This window comes from Alligator sinensis, unplaced genomic scaffold, assembly GCF_000455745.1.
Source record: "Alligator sinensis unplaced genomic scaffold, ASM45574v1 scaffold280_1, whole genome shotgun sequence".
NCBI lineage: Eukaryota > Metazoa > Chordata > Crocodylia > Alligatoridae > Alligator > Alligator sinensis.
This window is the reverse complement of record NW_005841835.1, coordinates 683241-701448: the sequence shown is the minus strand read 5'-3', so window position 1 is coordinate 701448 and position 18208 is coordinate 683241. Positions and strand designations below refer to the sequence as shown.

Sequence of the window (18208 nt, the reverse complement as noted above, 5' to 3'; positions counted from 1 at the left end):
GTGCGTGAACGGTGGGACTTTGCTGTCTGTGTCTCCCAGCAGATGTCTGGGTAGTTTAGGTCCCCCGTGACTACCGCCCCTTTAGCTTTTATGGCCTCTCAGAGCTGCCTCAGGAGCCCTGAATCTAGTTCTTCCCCTTGGTGTGGGGGTCTGTAGCAGACCCCTACCACCAAATCCCTTTCTCCTTGCCCCCCATGTAACTTAACCCACAATCCTTCTACTTTCTCCTCCTTCGATTCCATCTTGATGAGGGTCGAAGTATATTGCTCATTGACATAGAGTGCAACCCCTCCCCCTTTCTTCCCCACCCTGTCCTTTCTGTACAGCCTATAACCCTCAATATGTACCGCCCAGTCGTGGGACGAATCCCACTAGGTTTTTGTTAGCCCTACTAAGTCATAGGTGTTTTCTGCAAGCAGGAGTGCTAGTTCATCCTGCTTGTTCCCCATGCTCCTAGCATTAGTATATAGGCACTTGAGCCCTGTGACTGGTACCTTTGCTGCTCCCCAGCTCCGAGTCCCAAGGGGCCCTTTATTTCTTACCTGCTTATTGCTTACCTGTGCTGTACTGCTGGCCGCCCCATGGCTCGCAGGGTCCTAATGTTCTCCTTCTTCAGGCTGGGCTGTCCTTGTGGGTGCCACGTGGTTTGGTGGTCCACAGCTTCCCCCGCCCTCATCTTCCCCTCCCCCCCATGAACCTAGTTTAAAGCCCGCCGGAGGAGATCCACCAACCTAGAAGAGAACACACGCTTACCTTTGGGGGACAGGTGAAGCCCATCCCAACTGAGCATGTTCCTCGTGCAGTCTAACTTCTTAGTTCTGTTTCTGAATGATATGATACAGTGCACTGGCATCTTGGATTTTCCTGCAGGGACACTAACTCCTTTCTTAGTACAGTACTAGTTCTGGGCTCACTGGCATGAACTAATCATTCAAAATAGTCTTTCCAATGTGATCACCTGGTCCTTGTCAAAGTACAAGTTCATCTGCTATCTTGTTTTCCATTTTCTAGTATCCCTCTCAAACCTCCCTGGACTCATCTTACTTAGATTATTTGGGTGATTAACAAATGTTCCCACCATATAGTTGGGTGCTTCTGCAGGACTGTTACTATCCCAAACTGTTGCAAGATGGGAGGAAGAGAAGACTTCTGGTTTTCTATATGCTGCTAGGTCACTTTACAAATACTTTGCATATGTAGAGTGAAAGACTGCTAGGGTCTTTCACCATAGGCAACTGGTAAGGGGTGCACGGAAGGGGGGGGGGGCTGGTGTCCCCCCGATAGCTGACACTGACACTGTTGGTAGGAATGGTGCCCCTCCGACAGGGCCACCACCATCAGTGCCTTCTGCGGGTGCCCCCCCCCGACTCAGGAAGCACCAGTCACTCATGTCTTTCATGGTTTATAAGCATTTAACAAACCTCAGTCACATCATCCTTAAGAATCACCAAAGTGACATGCTTTACAAATTAGGTGGCAAAGTATCAAACACAAAGCGGTTTCCTGGAACTACCAGTCCTCTTGTGAAATAGCTATTCTTTTTAGTGGCCCTGTTTTGTTGATGGGGAAACTGTCATGGAGAGGTTTAGTGGCTGAGGCACTGAGTCCTGCTGCTGTAACCAGCTGGCAAAACACCCTTCCGGCATGTGAGATCATTTATTTTTCTTACAGTGGGATCTCTGAGTTGAGTTTGATGTATTCATTTTTACTCAGTACATGCAGAGACAGACAGACAGAAGGAAAGCAGCTTTCCTAGTACCAGCCCAAGTGCTGGTTATTCCAGTCCCATCACTAGAGTGACAGGGTTCATCTACACAGGTAGATACTGTTAGATGGATACTTGGGCCCTGGTTGCCAGCTGGCGATACACACATATCAATAAAAACATATGATAGGTTTTGCGGCAGAAACCACTCTCCAACCAGCAGAGGGAGCCCAAGCTCTGTTCTGAAAGCTGTGCTCATGCCCTTGGTGACATCATTGCTGACACTTGAGACAAAGTAAATGGGTTATTGTTGGGATGGCTTGTGCATCCTAAGGGAAAAAAGAAGTGCTTGCTAATGGGGTAAAGGCCAGGCTTCTGGCAAAGAGCATTTAGTTTTGAACCTCTGAAGAGTCCGCAGAGGAGAGAAATTATCAAATAAAATTAAATAAAATAAAGTATGGTGCTTACCAAGGTCTCTCTAAATCAAATAGCTGTCATCCCAACCAGGACACTTTCTTCATAGTCTCTTCCATTACTTTCTCCATTAATATCTGTGCTTTTGCCCTTCCTTTGTCTGGAGTGATATTTGAACGTATATGTGTTAACCAGAAGTCAGTCCTCTAAAATGTGACAATTCCCGCAGCCATCTCCACAGCATTGGTGCATAATAGACATGACTACCTAAAGGCATCATTGTAAGCAAAAAAGAAAAAAGATGCTTTCATCAAGAAGGCATCTGCTGTGTGTGTATATGTTTATCTGCTGTGTTGTGTGAATGGAGGGGGTTACTGCTGGTGGTCTTTCTGGGACAAGGGTCCTCTGGGCTGACCAAATCTTCTTCCTTCAGAGTAGTGATAAGCATGCCCTAGAGAGAAGTGAGGGAAGGTCAGGAGCACAGACATACCAAAGGGTCCTGGGGCAGGGGGTGGCAATGTAATATGCAGGATTGCATGTGAGAGCAGCAGAAACCCCTAGATGCCCCTCATGCCCCTAGTACTGCAGCAATAATGACATGACCAGAGTACAGATAGGATTTTGAGTTCTGGAGAATGGGCAGGGGCAGTGTTGGGCTCTGGAGCTGGAGGGAGATTATTTAAGAGATTAAGGTTTTGTATGATTTGAGGGTTCTAGAGATAAGTAAAGTTAAAATCTCCCACTACAAGATTATAGAGTTTAAAATATCTCTGTCCTCTTTGTATGAAAATGGCCCTTGAGAGAAGCTAGTTTATAGAATCTCTAGCAGCCCCTGTTTTATGAGCTGGAGGTGTAAAGGGCCTGGCAAGGGGGCAGGTCATGTCATTTCTTCCATCTTCTATTCTTAGTCCTTGAAATAAAACAAGGACTTTCCTGTGGCTCTGCTATGTTAGAAGCTAAGCATGGCTCCTGGCTGTGGGGAAGCCTGCAACATTGCCCATGTCTTGCTGCCACCTGTTGCTGTCGTCAGTGGTGCAGAGAGTGCAGGCACAGAGGAGCAAAGTGGCCGAGCGAGGGAGTGAAACTTAGAAGGAGAAGCAAGGAAAGGAAGTCTGATTAAGTTTTGTCTTGAAGTGTCTGTTTTTGGGTTTGTCCCTGCATTGATCTGCAAGGGAATGAGGCAAGTAATGGCCCCTTGGGGACCTTCAGGACTTTCCTCTCAATGTCAGCCGTCATTTTCAATCACCCTCTCCCTCCCAGCCATTAATTTTGGCCCAGGATCATGGGGACTTGTCCATCTATCACTCCTAATTGACACTAAATGATCTGTCAGTTTATTGATGAACGGCAGGAGTGGAATTGTCACAATATATTTTACTTTCTAACAACTCCTCCTGACAATTTTACCTTGTCCATCTCGCTCTCCTCACATAAATCTCCATTGGCCTCTCATTCCTTCTCTTGGGCTGTTCTGGTGCCAGCCGCCTCCACGCCATCGGCACGCGTCAAGGACATCAAGATGGTGGTAGAGCTGCAGTCTGCTGGCCCAGGGTGGGTTTTTTTTTTGGCGTTCTCTTTTTTTCTTTTAATAGACTGGATGTTCCAGGAATGCTAACTGAATCCTGCCCTCTAGCCTCCCTGACATAGCCAGAATGGGGCTCTCTGTGTCTTGAGCAGTCAGTTCTTACATTTGGACTCAGTAAACAGCAAAAAACTTAAGGGCAAAAGAACTGCCCAAGCCCTTGCCAGCAGTGCAGTGAAGAGAGATTTCTCCACTTGAATGCAGCAGAATTCCCAGTTACCAGGGGACCCCTGCAAAGGGGAAATCATTGCACTTGTGTCCTTTTCTCCTTCTTTGCAATGGAGACAGAAGCCTGATAAGGTTGGGGGAAAAGGAAGGGTGTTTTTTTATCTGTTGATTCTCTTTCTGTTAGTCAAGTCTTCAAACCTGGCTTTCTTGAAACACATTCTGGATGACTGCAGTATTGGTAGAATTGTGGGATCTTATACAGCTAGGAAATAAAACTGAGCAATAAATAAGGGGACAGAAAAAAAAAAGAAGACAGTTTAGGGGTTTTTTGGTTAATACCTTAATGCTCACTTTTGGCAAACAGTAAGGAAAGTGATCTCTGAAGTGTTGAGCATCTAGCCTTTTCAGCTGGGGTAAGGAATGTGCTCTCTTCAGTTCTCTGCTCCTTCAAGATCTCTAGGAAAATAAGGGGAGTTCACAAATAATCTGATATTTCTGGGACTAAACAGAGATGCCTCCTTCCCCACCCTTAAAAGTGCACATGGACACCCCTTCAGAGTTTTTTGGTTTTTTTTTTTTAATTCAACATTAAGAAGCCAAAAAAGGTACATTTTGTTTTCCTTTCAGATTAGCTCTATGCTAACAATACCGCATGCAGTCCCTGTCACTACAGTTAATAGTCATTTGTGTTGAGTCCTAGTCTATGTTTTGCCCTAAAAACCCTTTCTGTTTTGGAGCTAGGTCCTTCTCTCAAAATGTGTGGCTTCCAGTGAAACCATAAGGTCCTAGTGAATACTATTACTATAGCTAGCAAATGCTCTTCTGTAACACATTTCATCTTGAGTTTTTCTGTATGGCCAACCCCAAATGTTAAAACATAATCAGTTCCACCCTCTAAAATCATGACATTATTTTTAAAATCGTGGGGAGTTTCAAACTAATGTTGGGGTCTTTATCTTTGCCTTGGAGATCTTTTTTTTTCTTCTAACCTTTTCTTCACAACAGTGAGGGCTAGAAACTTATTTTCTTCTTTTAAGTTAAAGCTGGGAATTCTTCTCTGCTCCCCTGGCACCAGAAGCTGTGGATTTATGAAAAACACTAAATGTGGTAAGAGTTGGCAGTGATGGCCATTGAGGAAGTGGAGAGAGGAGACGTGACTACTTGGGTAAAGTCCTCGTTCTCTTTGCGATCCCAACAGCATTTCTCACACAGCAGGGGCTTGTTGGGAAAACCCAAATACTGTGTTTGGTTTTTTTTTTCCCTGCAGTGTGTTGTTCAGCTGGAGCTCTGAAAAGAAAAAAAAAAAAAGATCCTGCTCATCAGCTCTTTATTATGATGTTAGGAACATCTGTTAGTGGGAATGATGCAATGAGCAGGCTTAGGCTGAATGACCCAAGCAATCTTGGTCTGTCAGCCTGGTTGTTTGGGCCAGTTCCTAAAGTGCTGCTTTTCAGATCTCTTCCTCCCCCCATGCTCCTCCTAATGCAAGGCCATGTGTGAAAGATGAAGGGAAAAACTCCCATTTCAACTGGAGGCTTGTTTTTCCCTGCCTGTTTTTTAGTCACATGTCTGAGAGATCCCCTTAGCCTAGATCAGGGATCAGCAATCCCCAGCATGTGTGTGTCAGAGTGTGGCACATGAAGACATTTTGCTTGGGATGCCAATCCTTGGGGTGGATGGGTGGGGAAGCTGCAAGGGGTCCATTCCTTCTTGTGGCAGCGCAGCCCCAGCCCCTTCCCTGCCCTCCATCCCGAGACATGTGTGCACCTTCCACCAGCAACAAGCCGGGCCAGGGCTCTGTGGACCTGAGAGCAGCCGCTTGCAGCCTCCTGGCTATCTGCCACAGTTGGCTTGGGTTCTTGGCAGGCCCCTGCCACCCACCAGGGAGCCTGGACTGCTTGCAGCAGGTGGCAGGAAGGCTGCAAGCAGCTGCATCAGGGTCTGCAGAGCCCCAGTCTGCCTTGTTGCCAGCAGCAGGTGTACGTGCACCTTGGGACGGATGGTGGGGAAGGAGTTGAGGCTGTGCTGCCTCAACTCAAGAAGGATCAGGCCTCTTGCAGCACCCCTGCCATCTGCCCCGGCACACCAGCCTCTTACAAATTGACATAGTGATTTTTTTTTTTGATTTTTTTTTTTTTTTTTTTTTTTTTTGGCTTTCTGTCCAAAACCATTGCTGACCTTTGGCCTTAGATAGATGCCTGTTCAGCTTCCCAGGTCCTTAGTAATGTGCTCTAGCCCAGGGATCAGTAAACTATGGCCCATGGGCCAGATCCAGTCCATAAAGAAATTGTATCCAGCTTGCAAAGTCTGGATGGTGGCAGCATTTAGCAGCGAGGGAGGATTCGGCAGCAGACAGTGGCTGCAGCCAGGTCCCTGGCCTACCTTAAACTAAGATCCATTGATTTGACTTGCTGCTAAAAGGTTGCTGACCCTTATTCTAGGAAATCAGTCTAAGAAATGAAGCTCTGAGCTGGGCACTCTTTCTGCCTGAGGCTATGGGTAGGCAGCCTCTAGTGATTTGGGAAAGGGATTTGGGAGTGTATCCAAGGGCACCATTTGGTCCAATACTCCTTCTAAGCTGACTTCTTCATGGAAGGAGTATTGGCTAAGTGAAATCCTGGCCCTATTGAAAACAACCACAAAGCTCTTACTGATTTCTTTGGGCACATTTATTATTTTGTTCTGTTGGGTGATCAGGGCAACTGTGTTTGGACTTTTATCTTCCTTATACGTCCTCTCCATACACACTCTGCCAGTGTGTCTCTGCATAGCCCCCCACGTAGACAAGAGAGGAGGCTTTTCTGGAAGGTCCACTCATTCCTCTCTGAAACTGCCAGCAAGAGGGCTACTTAAGGTGAGACAGTGTTGGACATCTGGGGAGGGATGGATTGCTTTAAACCAGGGGTGGACGAAGTCTGGCCTGCGGGCCAGATCAGGCCTACAGCAGACTTCATTTCCCAGGAGCCCCTGCCCGTGTCGCTGCAGCCATTTTCCATGGAGACCCCAGGAGCAGCAGGGCTGAGACAACAAGGGGCCAGGGCTTCCATGGAGATGAGTCCCAGCAGCTCTGGTAGAGTGTGCAGCTAAGTGGGGAGCTGCTCCAGGGCTGGGATCTTGCAGCGGTGACAGCGTGGTCCAGAGCCAGGGCAGAGCTGCGATCCGCTGGCTGCACGCCACTGTAATCATTTGCCTTTCCAGCCCTCATATGCCCCTTATTGTAGAGCAGTGTAAGATGTATTAGCTGGATTCTAACAGAAGGCAATGAAAATGGTGAGGGGGCTGGGACACACGACTTCTGAGGAGAGGCTGAAGGAACTGGGCTTATTTAGTCTGGAGAAGAGTAGGCTGAGAGGGGATTTAATAGCAGCCTTCAACTACCTGAAGGAGGTGCCAAAGAAGATGGAGCCAGACTGTTCCCGGTAGTGACAGATGACAAATCAAGGGGCAACAGTCTCAAGTTGGAAATTTAGGTTAAATATTAGGAAAACCTTTCTTACTAGGAGAGGTTACTAAAGCACTGGTACAGGTTACCAAAAGAGGTTGTGAAATCTCTGTCCTTGGAGGTTTTTAAGACCCAACTAGACAAAGCCTTGGCTGGGATGATCTAGTTTGGGCTGGTCCTACATTGAGCCCTCCTGAGGTCCCTTTCAACCCTCATTTTCTATGATTCTGTGATTTCATCACTGGCGATTTTCTGCTGCTTGCAGCCCTGTAAAAAGAACCAAACAAAACAAAAAAATGGTCTGGGGGGGGAATTTTTTCTCTGTTCCCAAGGAACTGGACTGGAGATCTACAAAGTCATTTCTTGTGGAATTGGGCTGAAAGAGAGTGTTAGTGTTAGGACTAGTAAGGGGGGCAAATAGGGTTTGTTCCTGGATCTATCACTGACTTTGTATCTGACTGTAGATGAGTTGCTTCTTGTTTCCATGCCTCAGTGTCCCTCTCTGTAAAATGGAGAGAGCAGTATGGGCTGGCCTGCCCTTGGAGTGCTAGCTGGGTGAGAAATAGCACTTGTGCATCATTTTTGATTTAGTACCATATTTTCTCACATATACACACACTGGAATAAGATACGTTACCTTGTTTTGCAAGGCCAAATGAGGAAAAAAAGACTTCTCTTTGTCATAAGTAACTGGGTAGTAGCAGCTAGGGTGCCAGGCCTGCTCATTGTTCTTCTCCCTATGGATTACATGCAAATTTTATTTGAGCTTTCACCACCAAAGATTAAGCAACAGAAACTGCTCTTCATGTATTTCCTCACATATATGTACACTCTAGTTTCCAGCAGCTGGTTTTTAGAAGGTGAGTTGTTTTATGCAAGCCAATATGGTTTCACTGGTGCTATGATTCTATGGACAGAGGTGCCATAGGCCTCAGACTGTAACTCCCTATAACCTGCTGCGGTGATAGTAGTACACAATTGTCAATCCTTCTGGATCATGATGTCTGTGTGAAGGTCCTGGTGACCTCTTAATACATACAGGTACTCAGGAGCGGAGGCTGCCCAGACATTTCATTCCCCTTTTAGACCATTGAAACAAAATCGAAAGACAACTGAATCCAGACGTTCGGTGCCTCAATAGCTGTAGTTATATGTGCACCTGGGAGTTGAGCCCAGGTCTCCCATGTGACAGACAAGGATTCTAACACTGAAGCACAACGACAGGCTGCTGTGGTGATAGGCACTAATGAAAAACTTGAGCAAGGGCATATGTGTACTTTTGTTTGCCTTTTTCTTCCTACCGGGACCTGAATTGTAGTCTGTTTACTAGAAGCAAGAGGGTTTGTGTTCCTCTCTGTGTCTCTGAGCCTGGCAGGCTGCATTGGGGTGGGTATGTTTTCTTTGGCAGCACAGCTGCAGAAAGCTGGCCAGGAATTAGAATTCTCCAAACATAGCTCATCGCTCTGTTCTCCGTTTGATCAACCCACTCTCTTAAAACAAAAAGGATCTCTGAACATTGCAACTCTCCCTTTTTGTCTTGCCTTTAGTTCTTTCAGCAAGAGGGCAGCTGAAAGCAGTTTTTGGTTATAGGTGATTCATAAAAGAGAAGTGGCTCAGAAAATGTTAGGCCAGAAAATATGTTTGTGCTCATTAATTTCTCAGACTGAGAAATTTCCCTCTTTCAAGTTCTGCAAAGGCCACGTCCTTCCAGCCTACGTCTCCTGGCCTCTCCACTACTGTTCCAGCTCTAGACTCTCCTTCAGGGCTCAGCTGGTGCCCCTCCTTTCTAGTGTGTTCTCTTACCCTTCCAGATCTGCCCTGGCTCTTTTCCACTGGGGAACAGTGAGGCAGCAAAATAAACTCCCTTGCCCTTTGTTCTCTTAATACTTTCTCTTTCATTTGGGAAGTTGGCCTCTGGAGAATCACCCTTCCTGCTCTGAGGACAGGAGCACCCCCAGTTAATGGACTCAGATCTCTGCTTGCAGAATGTCTGGTACTTGCCAATGGCAGAAGTCACTGTCCTCTGAGGGAAAGGTCACTTGTTTTCAGGGAGCTGTACCTGGCTCAGTGCCCATGTGATGTTACTGCAGTTCTCCAAGGATGGAACTGGGCACAGGGAGGGAATTCAAGCATGTAAACTGTACAAGCATGTAACAAAAAGGCAGATACTGGGGAGAGTTTCCCAGTGAACAGACACTGTTAAAACAGCCCTGAACCGAACCCCAGGGTCTAGATATTAAGGACCAATCTTGCACTGGTTTGTGGGTAAGGATCAGGACTTTTCCATTTGAGCTGTAGAGCTTGTGGGTCTGTGGGGGATATCCACGCCCATGGCCCTGTATATCCGATGCATTGTCATGGTGGGGCTCCTGTGTCATTGGAGTTACATTATTCTGTCCCCATAAGTCATATGCACCCTCTGGGGATCTAGCTAGCATGGTGAGTAACCACGTGAGCTGCTGGGAGTAGTGCAGACCATACTCTTGCCCTTACACAGGTACCTGCTTTTCCTGCCTTCTCAGTCCAGAGCTGACTTGGGACCCAGATGTCCACCTGGTAGCATGTGAGGCTTCTAGATCTTCCACTGCCCTAAGCAACACCTCAAACGTTCCCTAACCAAGGGGGGCATGTAAAGCAGCCTGAAGGAAGAGGCATGCATCCTTCTCAAATGCGTTGCACTGGATTTCATGGGCTTTTTCTGTGGTAAGCACCCAGGTTAGCTCTCCTGTAGTGTCACCTGCCGAGTGCATGGAGTTTCACCTCAAGCCTGATGGGGATGTTATTTGAAGTGTGGTCAGCAGGGGGCAAGCTTTACACAGGAATAGGCCTGCACACATTCCAGGGCAGCTTCAGTCTTACCTGTCTAATAAAGACTGCCAGCCTGTTGACAGGGCTGACTTGGTCCTTCAGCTTGTCTTAAAGTAGCAGGGATGAAATGTTCAGGGAGAAGCTGACTGCAGCATAGCAGTGACTAGGGCACGGTGGGGAGAGCTGTCTGGGGGTGGGCATTGTGTTCTCAATGGAGGATGAGTATTCCTCAGATGTCTTGTTGCAGCTTTCCTGTGCAAGTAGCTGTGTCCTTTGGGGATAGGTTCAAAGGCTGTTTTCTAGTGCAGGAGGTGAGAGGGTAGAGTTGGTTTCTCAGTGTAGGTGCCACTCAGCATGTGGCACCATTTCTGCTTTTACCCAGCTTCTAAGCTGTGTTGATTGAGACCCACTGAGGACTGCCATGCCTGGATCCCTCCAGTGCAGGGGCAGCGTTATCCATGGACCAGAAGGTTCCTGTTCTTTCATTCCCTGGATGTGGTGCAAACTGCTTGTGCTGACATCATGGTTGTTACAGGAGGAGGGTGATGGTAGAAGTGAAGTAGCTGGGGCTCCGCTTCTGTTTCACTAGAGATCTCTGGAGGATAATCATGGATAGCCTGAGCCTGAGCCTGAGCCCACCCCATGCCATCTTTGCCGGTGAAGTTGATGGAAACTTCCAGCAAAATGTTTTTCCTGCCTGTTGAAAACAGCTCCTGGGCAAGTGGAATGTCATGTGCATGCAGTCACACCATTGGTCCTCTGGTCATCCCTGGCAGCCCTTTCCACCACATTAAGATCCACGGTTCCTTCCTGGACCATGCATTTGTTTATCTCAGCAAGCCACGTGTTGCTTTCCTTGTTCTCACCTGGGTCCCTCACCTTCCTGCTGCCTGCGTTGCAGTGCATCCATGTGTTACCAGCGTGCTGAGCGCTCACAGGCTGACCTCCTGGCACTCAGCTGTATCTTGAGGACATGCCGTCCTGTGGCACAGAAGTATAACTAGGGCCCTCCATGAGCTGTGGACATTAAAAGATTTCAAGGACATTTGCCCCCATTCATCCCAGTTATGTCCCCTGCTAAAATAGGTTAACGGTGTCTAATTAACCACTGAACATTGTCATGCTGCATAAAGATAGCATCCGCACTGTTCTCTGAGCCTTGCTACTTTATCTCCATTTAGATCTCCATGGTATTCCATTAAATGAGAAAGAAACAGTTTAACAGAGATGATGTCTACATTAGAACTGCCTTTTACCCTTCAGCACATCACTTGTGAGAGCTTCTGAGGCAGCTCAGCCACCCTTTTGGGGGAGGGGGAGGGAGTGCATGGCCTGGAGAAAACCCCCCTCACCCTGTCCTTGATAGATAGGTGTGGGGGAATTTCTGATGGTGGGGTAGAGTGATATAGGGCAAAGAGATATTTTCAAAGTGGGGGCAGGTCCATCTGTAGAAGTTGCAGGTCTTTCCATAGGGGAGAGTAGGCCGCAGGCTGGGATTTCTCTTTCGGGACACAGGGTAGGTGGGATGCAAGGGGCTTGTAACAAGAAGACCCCAGAACTCTACTGGAGCTCTCCCCATCACATACTTTCTGTGGCATCAACACTTCTAAAGTAAAGTGAAAATTGGAAGCTGACTGGAGCTGCAGAGAATATTCCAGGGAGTCTGGTAAATATGAGAACAGTAGAAACCCCCTTGTGAAGAGTTTGAATAGAGATGGCCATGTATATGAGCCAATCTAGGTCCTTTGTCCCCTGGAAAGGAATTTGCTTAATCAGGAGAAATTAGAGGCGCAGAGAATGGACATACAGGCACTTGGGTACCACAGGGATTGTTGAGTGTACATTGGCTAACTGGATAACTAGCTGGCTGGCTTTGTGGAAGGCCATTTTCAAGGGAGCTGTTGATTTTGTGGTGTTTTCACGCGCCCAACGATTGCTTGTTTCTGTCTGAGTTATCCCATTCATATTGTTCTGACTGTCCGAACAAGTGAGAAGAAATGCCTACGAAACCTCCTTAAATGTGCTTAAACCCAAGCTCTTCCCTACTCTGCCTTAGTTCATCTATGCAAGGCTATATGTTCTTGCAGTGGAAAAGAAAATATGTGCGCAGTGTGTGGCATTCAAGGCATGGACCCAGCTTGGTGCAATTGGCATTGATAGGCTAAGCTAGTTGCCAGGATGGGGCACTCCATAGCACCAAAACCAGAATGTTCATGTCATGGAAGATGCATGCCTGGCTTCTGTGAGCAGCTGTGGAAGTAAGAGACCAACAAGAGACCAGTTCTGTTTGTAACAGTGTCCCCAGGTGTGTGTACGGTATTTGCTAAGCCTGTGGCTTCAACAGGGCTAGAGGTGAGTCACTTTCAAAGGAAGCCCCCTCAGTTGGCATGTTGCTCCCACTGCTGTTCTTGTTTGACAGGTAGGGCACAGAAAAGGCTCATCCCTTCTGAAAAGGTGGGGTTAGATTATGTATTTGGGGGCCCAGTTAAGTTTTACTTCTGTTTTTTATCTAGGGCTGTGCAGAAATAGGTTTTTGGGTTTGGGCAGCTGAATGGGAACAGAAGCCAAATTTTGATTTTGACTGGATCCAAATATCTCTGTTTTTCAGGTTTTTTTTGTCTGTTTGCTTTTGTTTGTCCTATTTACTGAAGGAAGCATGGTTGCTGTTGTACCTGACAGGCCCACATGCTTTGTTCAGACCCAACATGAAGCTTTTCATTCTGGACACTCAGAAGAAAAGCAGAAGAATTGGTGGTGCCAGGGCTCCCTTTCAGCTCATGGACCAGTAGTTAGGGCACTTGCCCAGGATCTGGGTTGTTTTCTCTTCTCCCTGAGGGGATTCAAATCCACATTTCCCTGGGTCCTAGAGAAGGTCCTGACCTCCAGGCTCTCCAGTGTTCTGGCGTGGGGGTAGAAGGGTTCTCCCTCTCACTTGCTGATCTGTTCCACTTGGCATAAATAATTAGGTATTCAGTGGTACAAGCACTGTGATCCATGTAAGGGATCCTAACTGGTGGACTGCAGTGGTTCCCAACCTTTTTTATACTGTGGACTGGCAAACTCACTCAAAGAATTTTGGCCAACTGGATATAGAAGCAATTTAATTTACATATTTAAATTTAATTTTTACACTGTTGGGGTTGCGAGGATCAGATCAAGTTGGGGCAGCCACGGGCACTGGGGACCCTGCAGGGAAGGAGGCTGTGCAGGTGGTGGCTTGGGGGGGTCCCAGCTGGGGCTGCCTGGGAAGAAGAGGCTCTGCTGCCTTCCCTAGGAGCAAGCAGCAGCGGAGCCCCCTCCCTGCCCTTCGTCCCAGGCATCCCCCCCGCCCCGCCCTGCTCCCAGCTGTGGGCGGGGCTGGGGGGTCCTGCATGGGCAGCATCTCACCAGGCACAGCCATGGTGGCGTGAGTGGGACAGGACATATGGAGCCAGCTGCCTCCCTCCCAGGGCTGCCCCACTGCCCAGCTTTAACCCAGGCAGACAGACAGCCTGGCAGCCAACCCTTCGCGCCCTGGTACTGGGCCACGGTCCAGTGGTTGGGAGCCTCTGGATTAGAGAGTCATTCTTTCTCTCATTCTCTGACTCAGTGCATATTTAAATATCTCCTGCAAAGTGAAATACCAGCCACAGTAGAAACAGAGCCACTCCCCTTGTCCCCTGCTCCCAACCCCCATTCTGCAGTCTGGTGGCTGGAGCCCTCTTTTGGGTTTAGATTCTCTTAGGCGAACAGACTGAACATGGCTCTTCCAGGCCCTGGGTTAGTGCTCTAACTGCATTGGATAAAAGGTGATATCCTCTTCTCCAACATTGTGAATCTAGCTCAGAATGTTTTCCCCAGCTGAAATGCTGTGGGGAATTTGCTAGTAGTGTTGGAATAGCCCATATGTTTTGTTTTTCTTTAAATGAATCTTGTATTTGCAAATGTTGCCCACCTGTACTTTTCTCATGACTTACTGCTTGTATTTCAGTGGCACTCAGGCTTGATTGTGTGGCACTGTAGGAACACACGTTCCACTAGATTATATGTGGATGGGGGGCAGAAATGGCCTTTTTGTTACATGCTTCTACAGTACCTGCTCCTGACCCTGAACATAGTCTTTAGGCACAACCACAATACAAAGAATAAATTGCTTAATTGGATATTGATTAGTAGATTCACGTCTGAGCCTTTCATGCTGACAATGTTCCAACCTCCATTTTTGTATAATTAAAAGAAAAATGCCCTTAGATACCTTCTGAGCCTTGCCATTACTTGACTCGTTTGTGGAGGATGCTAATCCGTTTTTTACATTTTAACCCAATTGGGGTTTTCTTGCAGCCCCAAATTCTTATTTGGGTTTAGGAACATTAACCACTTATCTTGAGTGTTAATTTGTAGCCTCCGCCAGACATCCAGCTTTAGCGTATTCCCTATCTGTAAACTGTGCTGTTCATCTGCTGCTCTTTGGATGGACAAGTCTTAGCAACTGGGCAAAGCTGAAAGAAGCCTGAAGTTGTTAAGGGACATAATATAAGACAAGAATGGGGCCGCTGGAAATCTATGGAGGATCTTGCTAACTTTCTTAGAAATCCTTTTCTGCCCAGAGTCAGGACCAAAGAGCACTGTTCTCATGGCATGTATTTCCTTATTGCTTCAGATCAGTTCTTTGTGTGTTACAGCAAGGAAAAGGCAGGTGAGTCTTTGGACTGCACCCGCAGAGACAACAGGTATGGGAATGGGCAGCAGATAGTCTTTTTCTGTGAGGGACAGCTGTGACTGTACATGGGATATTGTATTGTTTTTGGGCCTTGTTGGTGTCAGGATTTTGTTGACAAACCAGAGGAAAGGAAGAGGCTGGTAGGACTGGCAGACTCCTGGGAGTGGTAAGATGAGCTAAGTCTGTGTAGAGTGGCCAACTGATGACTAGGAAATGAGCGAGGCTAGGCACAAGGATCTGAAGAATGTAATTGCCAAGAAAGAAGAAGGGTTATTTAGGGCCATGCAAGGGACCAACACCAGCAATAGTGACAATTTAGAGTCAGGGCCGACGTTGTGGGTGTGCAGGGCCTGGGGCAAATCAGCCTGTGCAGGGCCCCCTTACGAGAGCTGGGTGGCATGGGCTGCAGAGCAGGATGGAGGCAGCAGCCCTGGCCCTGATGCTGACAGTGCTGCCTGTCCGGGGTGGGGTGGGGGGCGTCTGTAGCGCAGGGCAGCCAAGTTGAGAGCCGCGTCAGGCAGGGCTGGGGATGCCCATGCAGTGAGAGGTCCTGAGCCAAGCTGAGTGCCTGGCAGCCTTGCAGGGGCTCCCTGCCAGGCTGTGCCACAGGGAGGGTGCTAGGCAGCACCTCTGTTGCAGCCCTCAGATGTCAAAGCATGGGGCCCCCCAAAGCACAGGGCCTGGGGCGGTCACCCTGATTTGCCATACCCTAGGGACAGCCCTGTTTAGAGTGAACATCCAGAAAGTGTTTCTGCTGTTTGGGGTGCAGTATTGTCTCCTAGTTCTGGGAAGGGATAGAAATGCCTGCTGCTTGGGATGGGTGAAAGCTGTGGAAAATCAGCTGTAGGGAACACCCTTGCCTAAGCAGAGATGTGTGTGATGAGGTGTTCTTCACACTTCCTTTCTGCTCTACTTCTCAAATTCTTTCCATGGACTTTACAGCCTCTAGCCTCAGCTAGCGTTGGGCTCCTAGGCCACTTCTTTACCCTTTTTGGGTTAGCAGGGGGTTATTTAGTTATATAAACCTGTGCGTTGGCTGTGGGGCAGGGCTGGGGGTGGACCTAACCCTAACCACTGGTGAAGACCCAAATCCAGATTCGGATCTCCTGTAAGTGGCTGTAACTCTGGCTGTAACAGCGGAATTGTATCCAACTGTATCCATCCCAAAGCCTCTGATTCAACTTCTTCCGGAGTGAAAGCTCCAGTGAGGAGCACTCCCACCGTCTCTGTTTTTCTCAAGACATAAGACTCCCTCAGCTCCCTCCTATCATAAAAGAGACTCCTCTGTGCCGTGTTCTACACTTAGGTGTGCACTTATGTTCTACACCTGAGGGCTACGTGAGTGGCTGGGGCTGTTGTCATAGAGAGCTGGATGAGTGAAAGGGAGGCTTCTGCCATCTCACCCAGGTGCTTCAAAAGGGGAAATGCAAGAAAATGGAAATGGCTGAGGCTTCCTGGGCCCAGGTGCATGGGAGAAGAAAGCCCCATGTATTCCCTGTCATGGAGCCCTGACTCCCGGGAGAGGGGAGCATATTTATTCCCAACGTGCAGTGTTAGAACTTCATTCTGCAAAATGGCCAAAGCAATCAGTGAGTGATGGAGTATCTGCTAAAAAGAAACCTGGCATTTAATTAACTTTTCAAAGTGCTGGTTCAGCAACCTCCATGTTTTACATTTTGAATATTGAACAAGCATCCCTAATCGGAGCTGAATTACTTCTGGGCTTGCTGGGGTGGAGAGTGAGAGAACTGCCATTCGCCAGCGCCTCCCCCCATTATATTATTATGAACTCCTGTTAACTCAGCCGGATCAGCCCTGATTTACTGCAGTGACAGCATGTTGGACCTGAACTTGCCCAGGCTGAGGTGGAGCTTCTGGGCGAAGAAGGCAATCGGACAGTGTTTGTCTGTGGCTGAGGGCAGAAGGAACTTCCTGGTCTCCAGGGGTGTAGGCTGGAAATTAGCTCGATGTTTTCCCATTCACACTGAGGCAGGGGAAGCTTCACCTGTAGCTTTTGGGATGAGGGAATATTTAGGAATACAGAGAGCAGAGAGTTGCTCTTGCTGGTGTCTGACCTGGTTCCTTCTGGGATTCTATGGTTCCTGTTTAACCCTTTATTTGCACTGAGCCAGTGCCACCGGTGTGCACCTTGGAAAGATACGGTCTCTTGTTTTATGCCCAAGGTCACCTGTGTCCTCAGGAAAATCTGAAGGCTGTTTTACAGGACAGGAGCACTGTGTTGGAAGAGCTCTCCTCCCACCCTCCCCACCCTCCAGCTCTTTCTCACCCTCCAGCTTTTTCTCAGCAAAAGCTTTTCTTTTTTTTTCAGGTCAGGAAGGAAACACGCAGAAGAAGTAGAAGAGTAAGTTCCCATAATGCTAATTGAGGCAGACTGTCTCCCCTTATGGACCCCTCACTCGCAGTGGGACTGTTGAGACTGACCCAAGTGTTTTTGTGTACAGAGCATGGCCATGTGATTTGGCATATCAGGGCACTTGGGCTTGGGTGCGTCTGTGCTCAGGACAGGGGTGCAAAGCCTGGTGTGGGCAGATGTCCATGGTGTGCAGAGTCCCTTATTCTGGGGTCAAGTGGAGGTGGTAGTCTGAGTAAGGGACAGACGCATGCAAACTGTAGTGCAATTTACAACCATGGTACCACAGTTTTATATACTGATGGAAAAGACCCCAGGGTCAGGAATGGACAGATGTGCCTCTATCCTGGGGTAACTCACAGAGTAGGCAGCTCTATGAGAGGTAGTGAGAAAGCAGGTAATAGCCCTTGTGCCCTTAGCAGATGGCTACATCAGAATGGGACATGGGTGTAGGCCAGTGTAACTTTTCAGTTTGGAGTGTGCGGAGGCCAGCAAGCTCCTGGGACAGGGAGAAACCAGGAGAAGACATTTTTCTGTGTTTGTCTTTGAAACTTGTTTTCCTGTTTTTTGTTTTTGTTTTGTTTTGGTTTTTTTGCAGCCACCGCCTCAGGCAGCAAAGCTTGGAGGGATCAGATGATGGCGGAGGTAAGGCAGCCCCTTCCTAACTACTAGAAACCTCCTCACATTCTCCCTAGGGATTCCCAGAAGCCTGGACAGAAATATAAGAAGCAGCAGGAAAAGAGGTTCATAGTTGTCAGAGACGCGAAAGCAGAAGCATCAACTGCAAAGGCGTCTTCTGCAGAGCTGGACAAGGAGTAAAGCAGACCAGAAATCCTAGGCACAGGAGAGGGGTAATCTCAGAGTTCAAGCAGTCTGGAGTGATATAGAAATGATAACCTGCCGTTGGTAAGAAGGAGAAACCCAGAGATGTGTTTCTGTCTCTGTCTGGCTCCTGGGTACATACTCCTTCCTGTACTTCTTCAGGGCAAGCATCTGTAATGTCTGCCTCTGTGCCCCTT

At 48.0% G+C, this 18208-nt stretch overlaps 1 protein-coding gene across 2 annotated transcripts in view; it reads left to right on the top strand.

The window, feature by feature from the left end:
- IFT43 (intraflagellar transport 43) overlaps positions 1-18208 on the top strand; it is a 72671-nt gene that overhangs the window by 32653 nt on the left and 21810 nt on the right. For both annotated transcript variants that reach the window (XM_006015325.1, XM_025201819.1), the window contains exons 4-5: positions 17148-17180; positions 17788-17834. In XM_006015325.1, coding sequence (XP_006015387.1) covers positions 17148-17180; positions 17788-17834 — 80 coding nt within the window. The remainder of the gene's footprint in view (positions 1-17147; positions 17181-17787; positions 17835-18208) is intronic.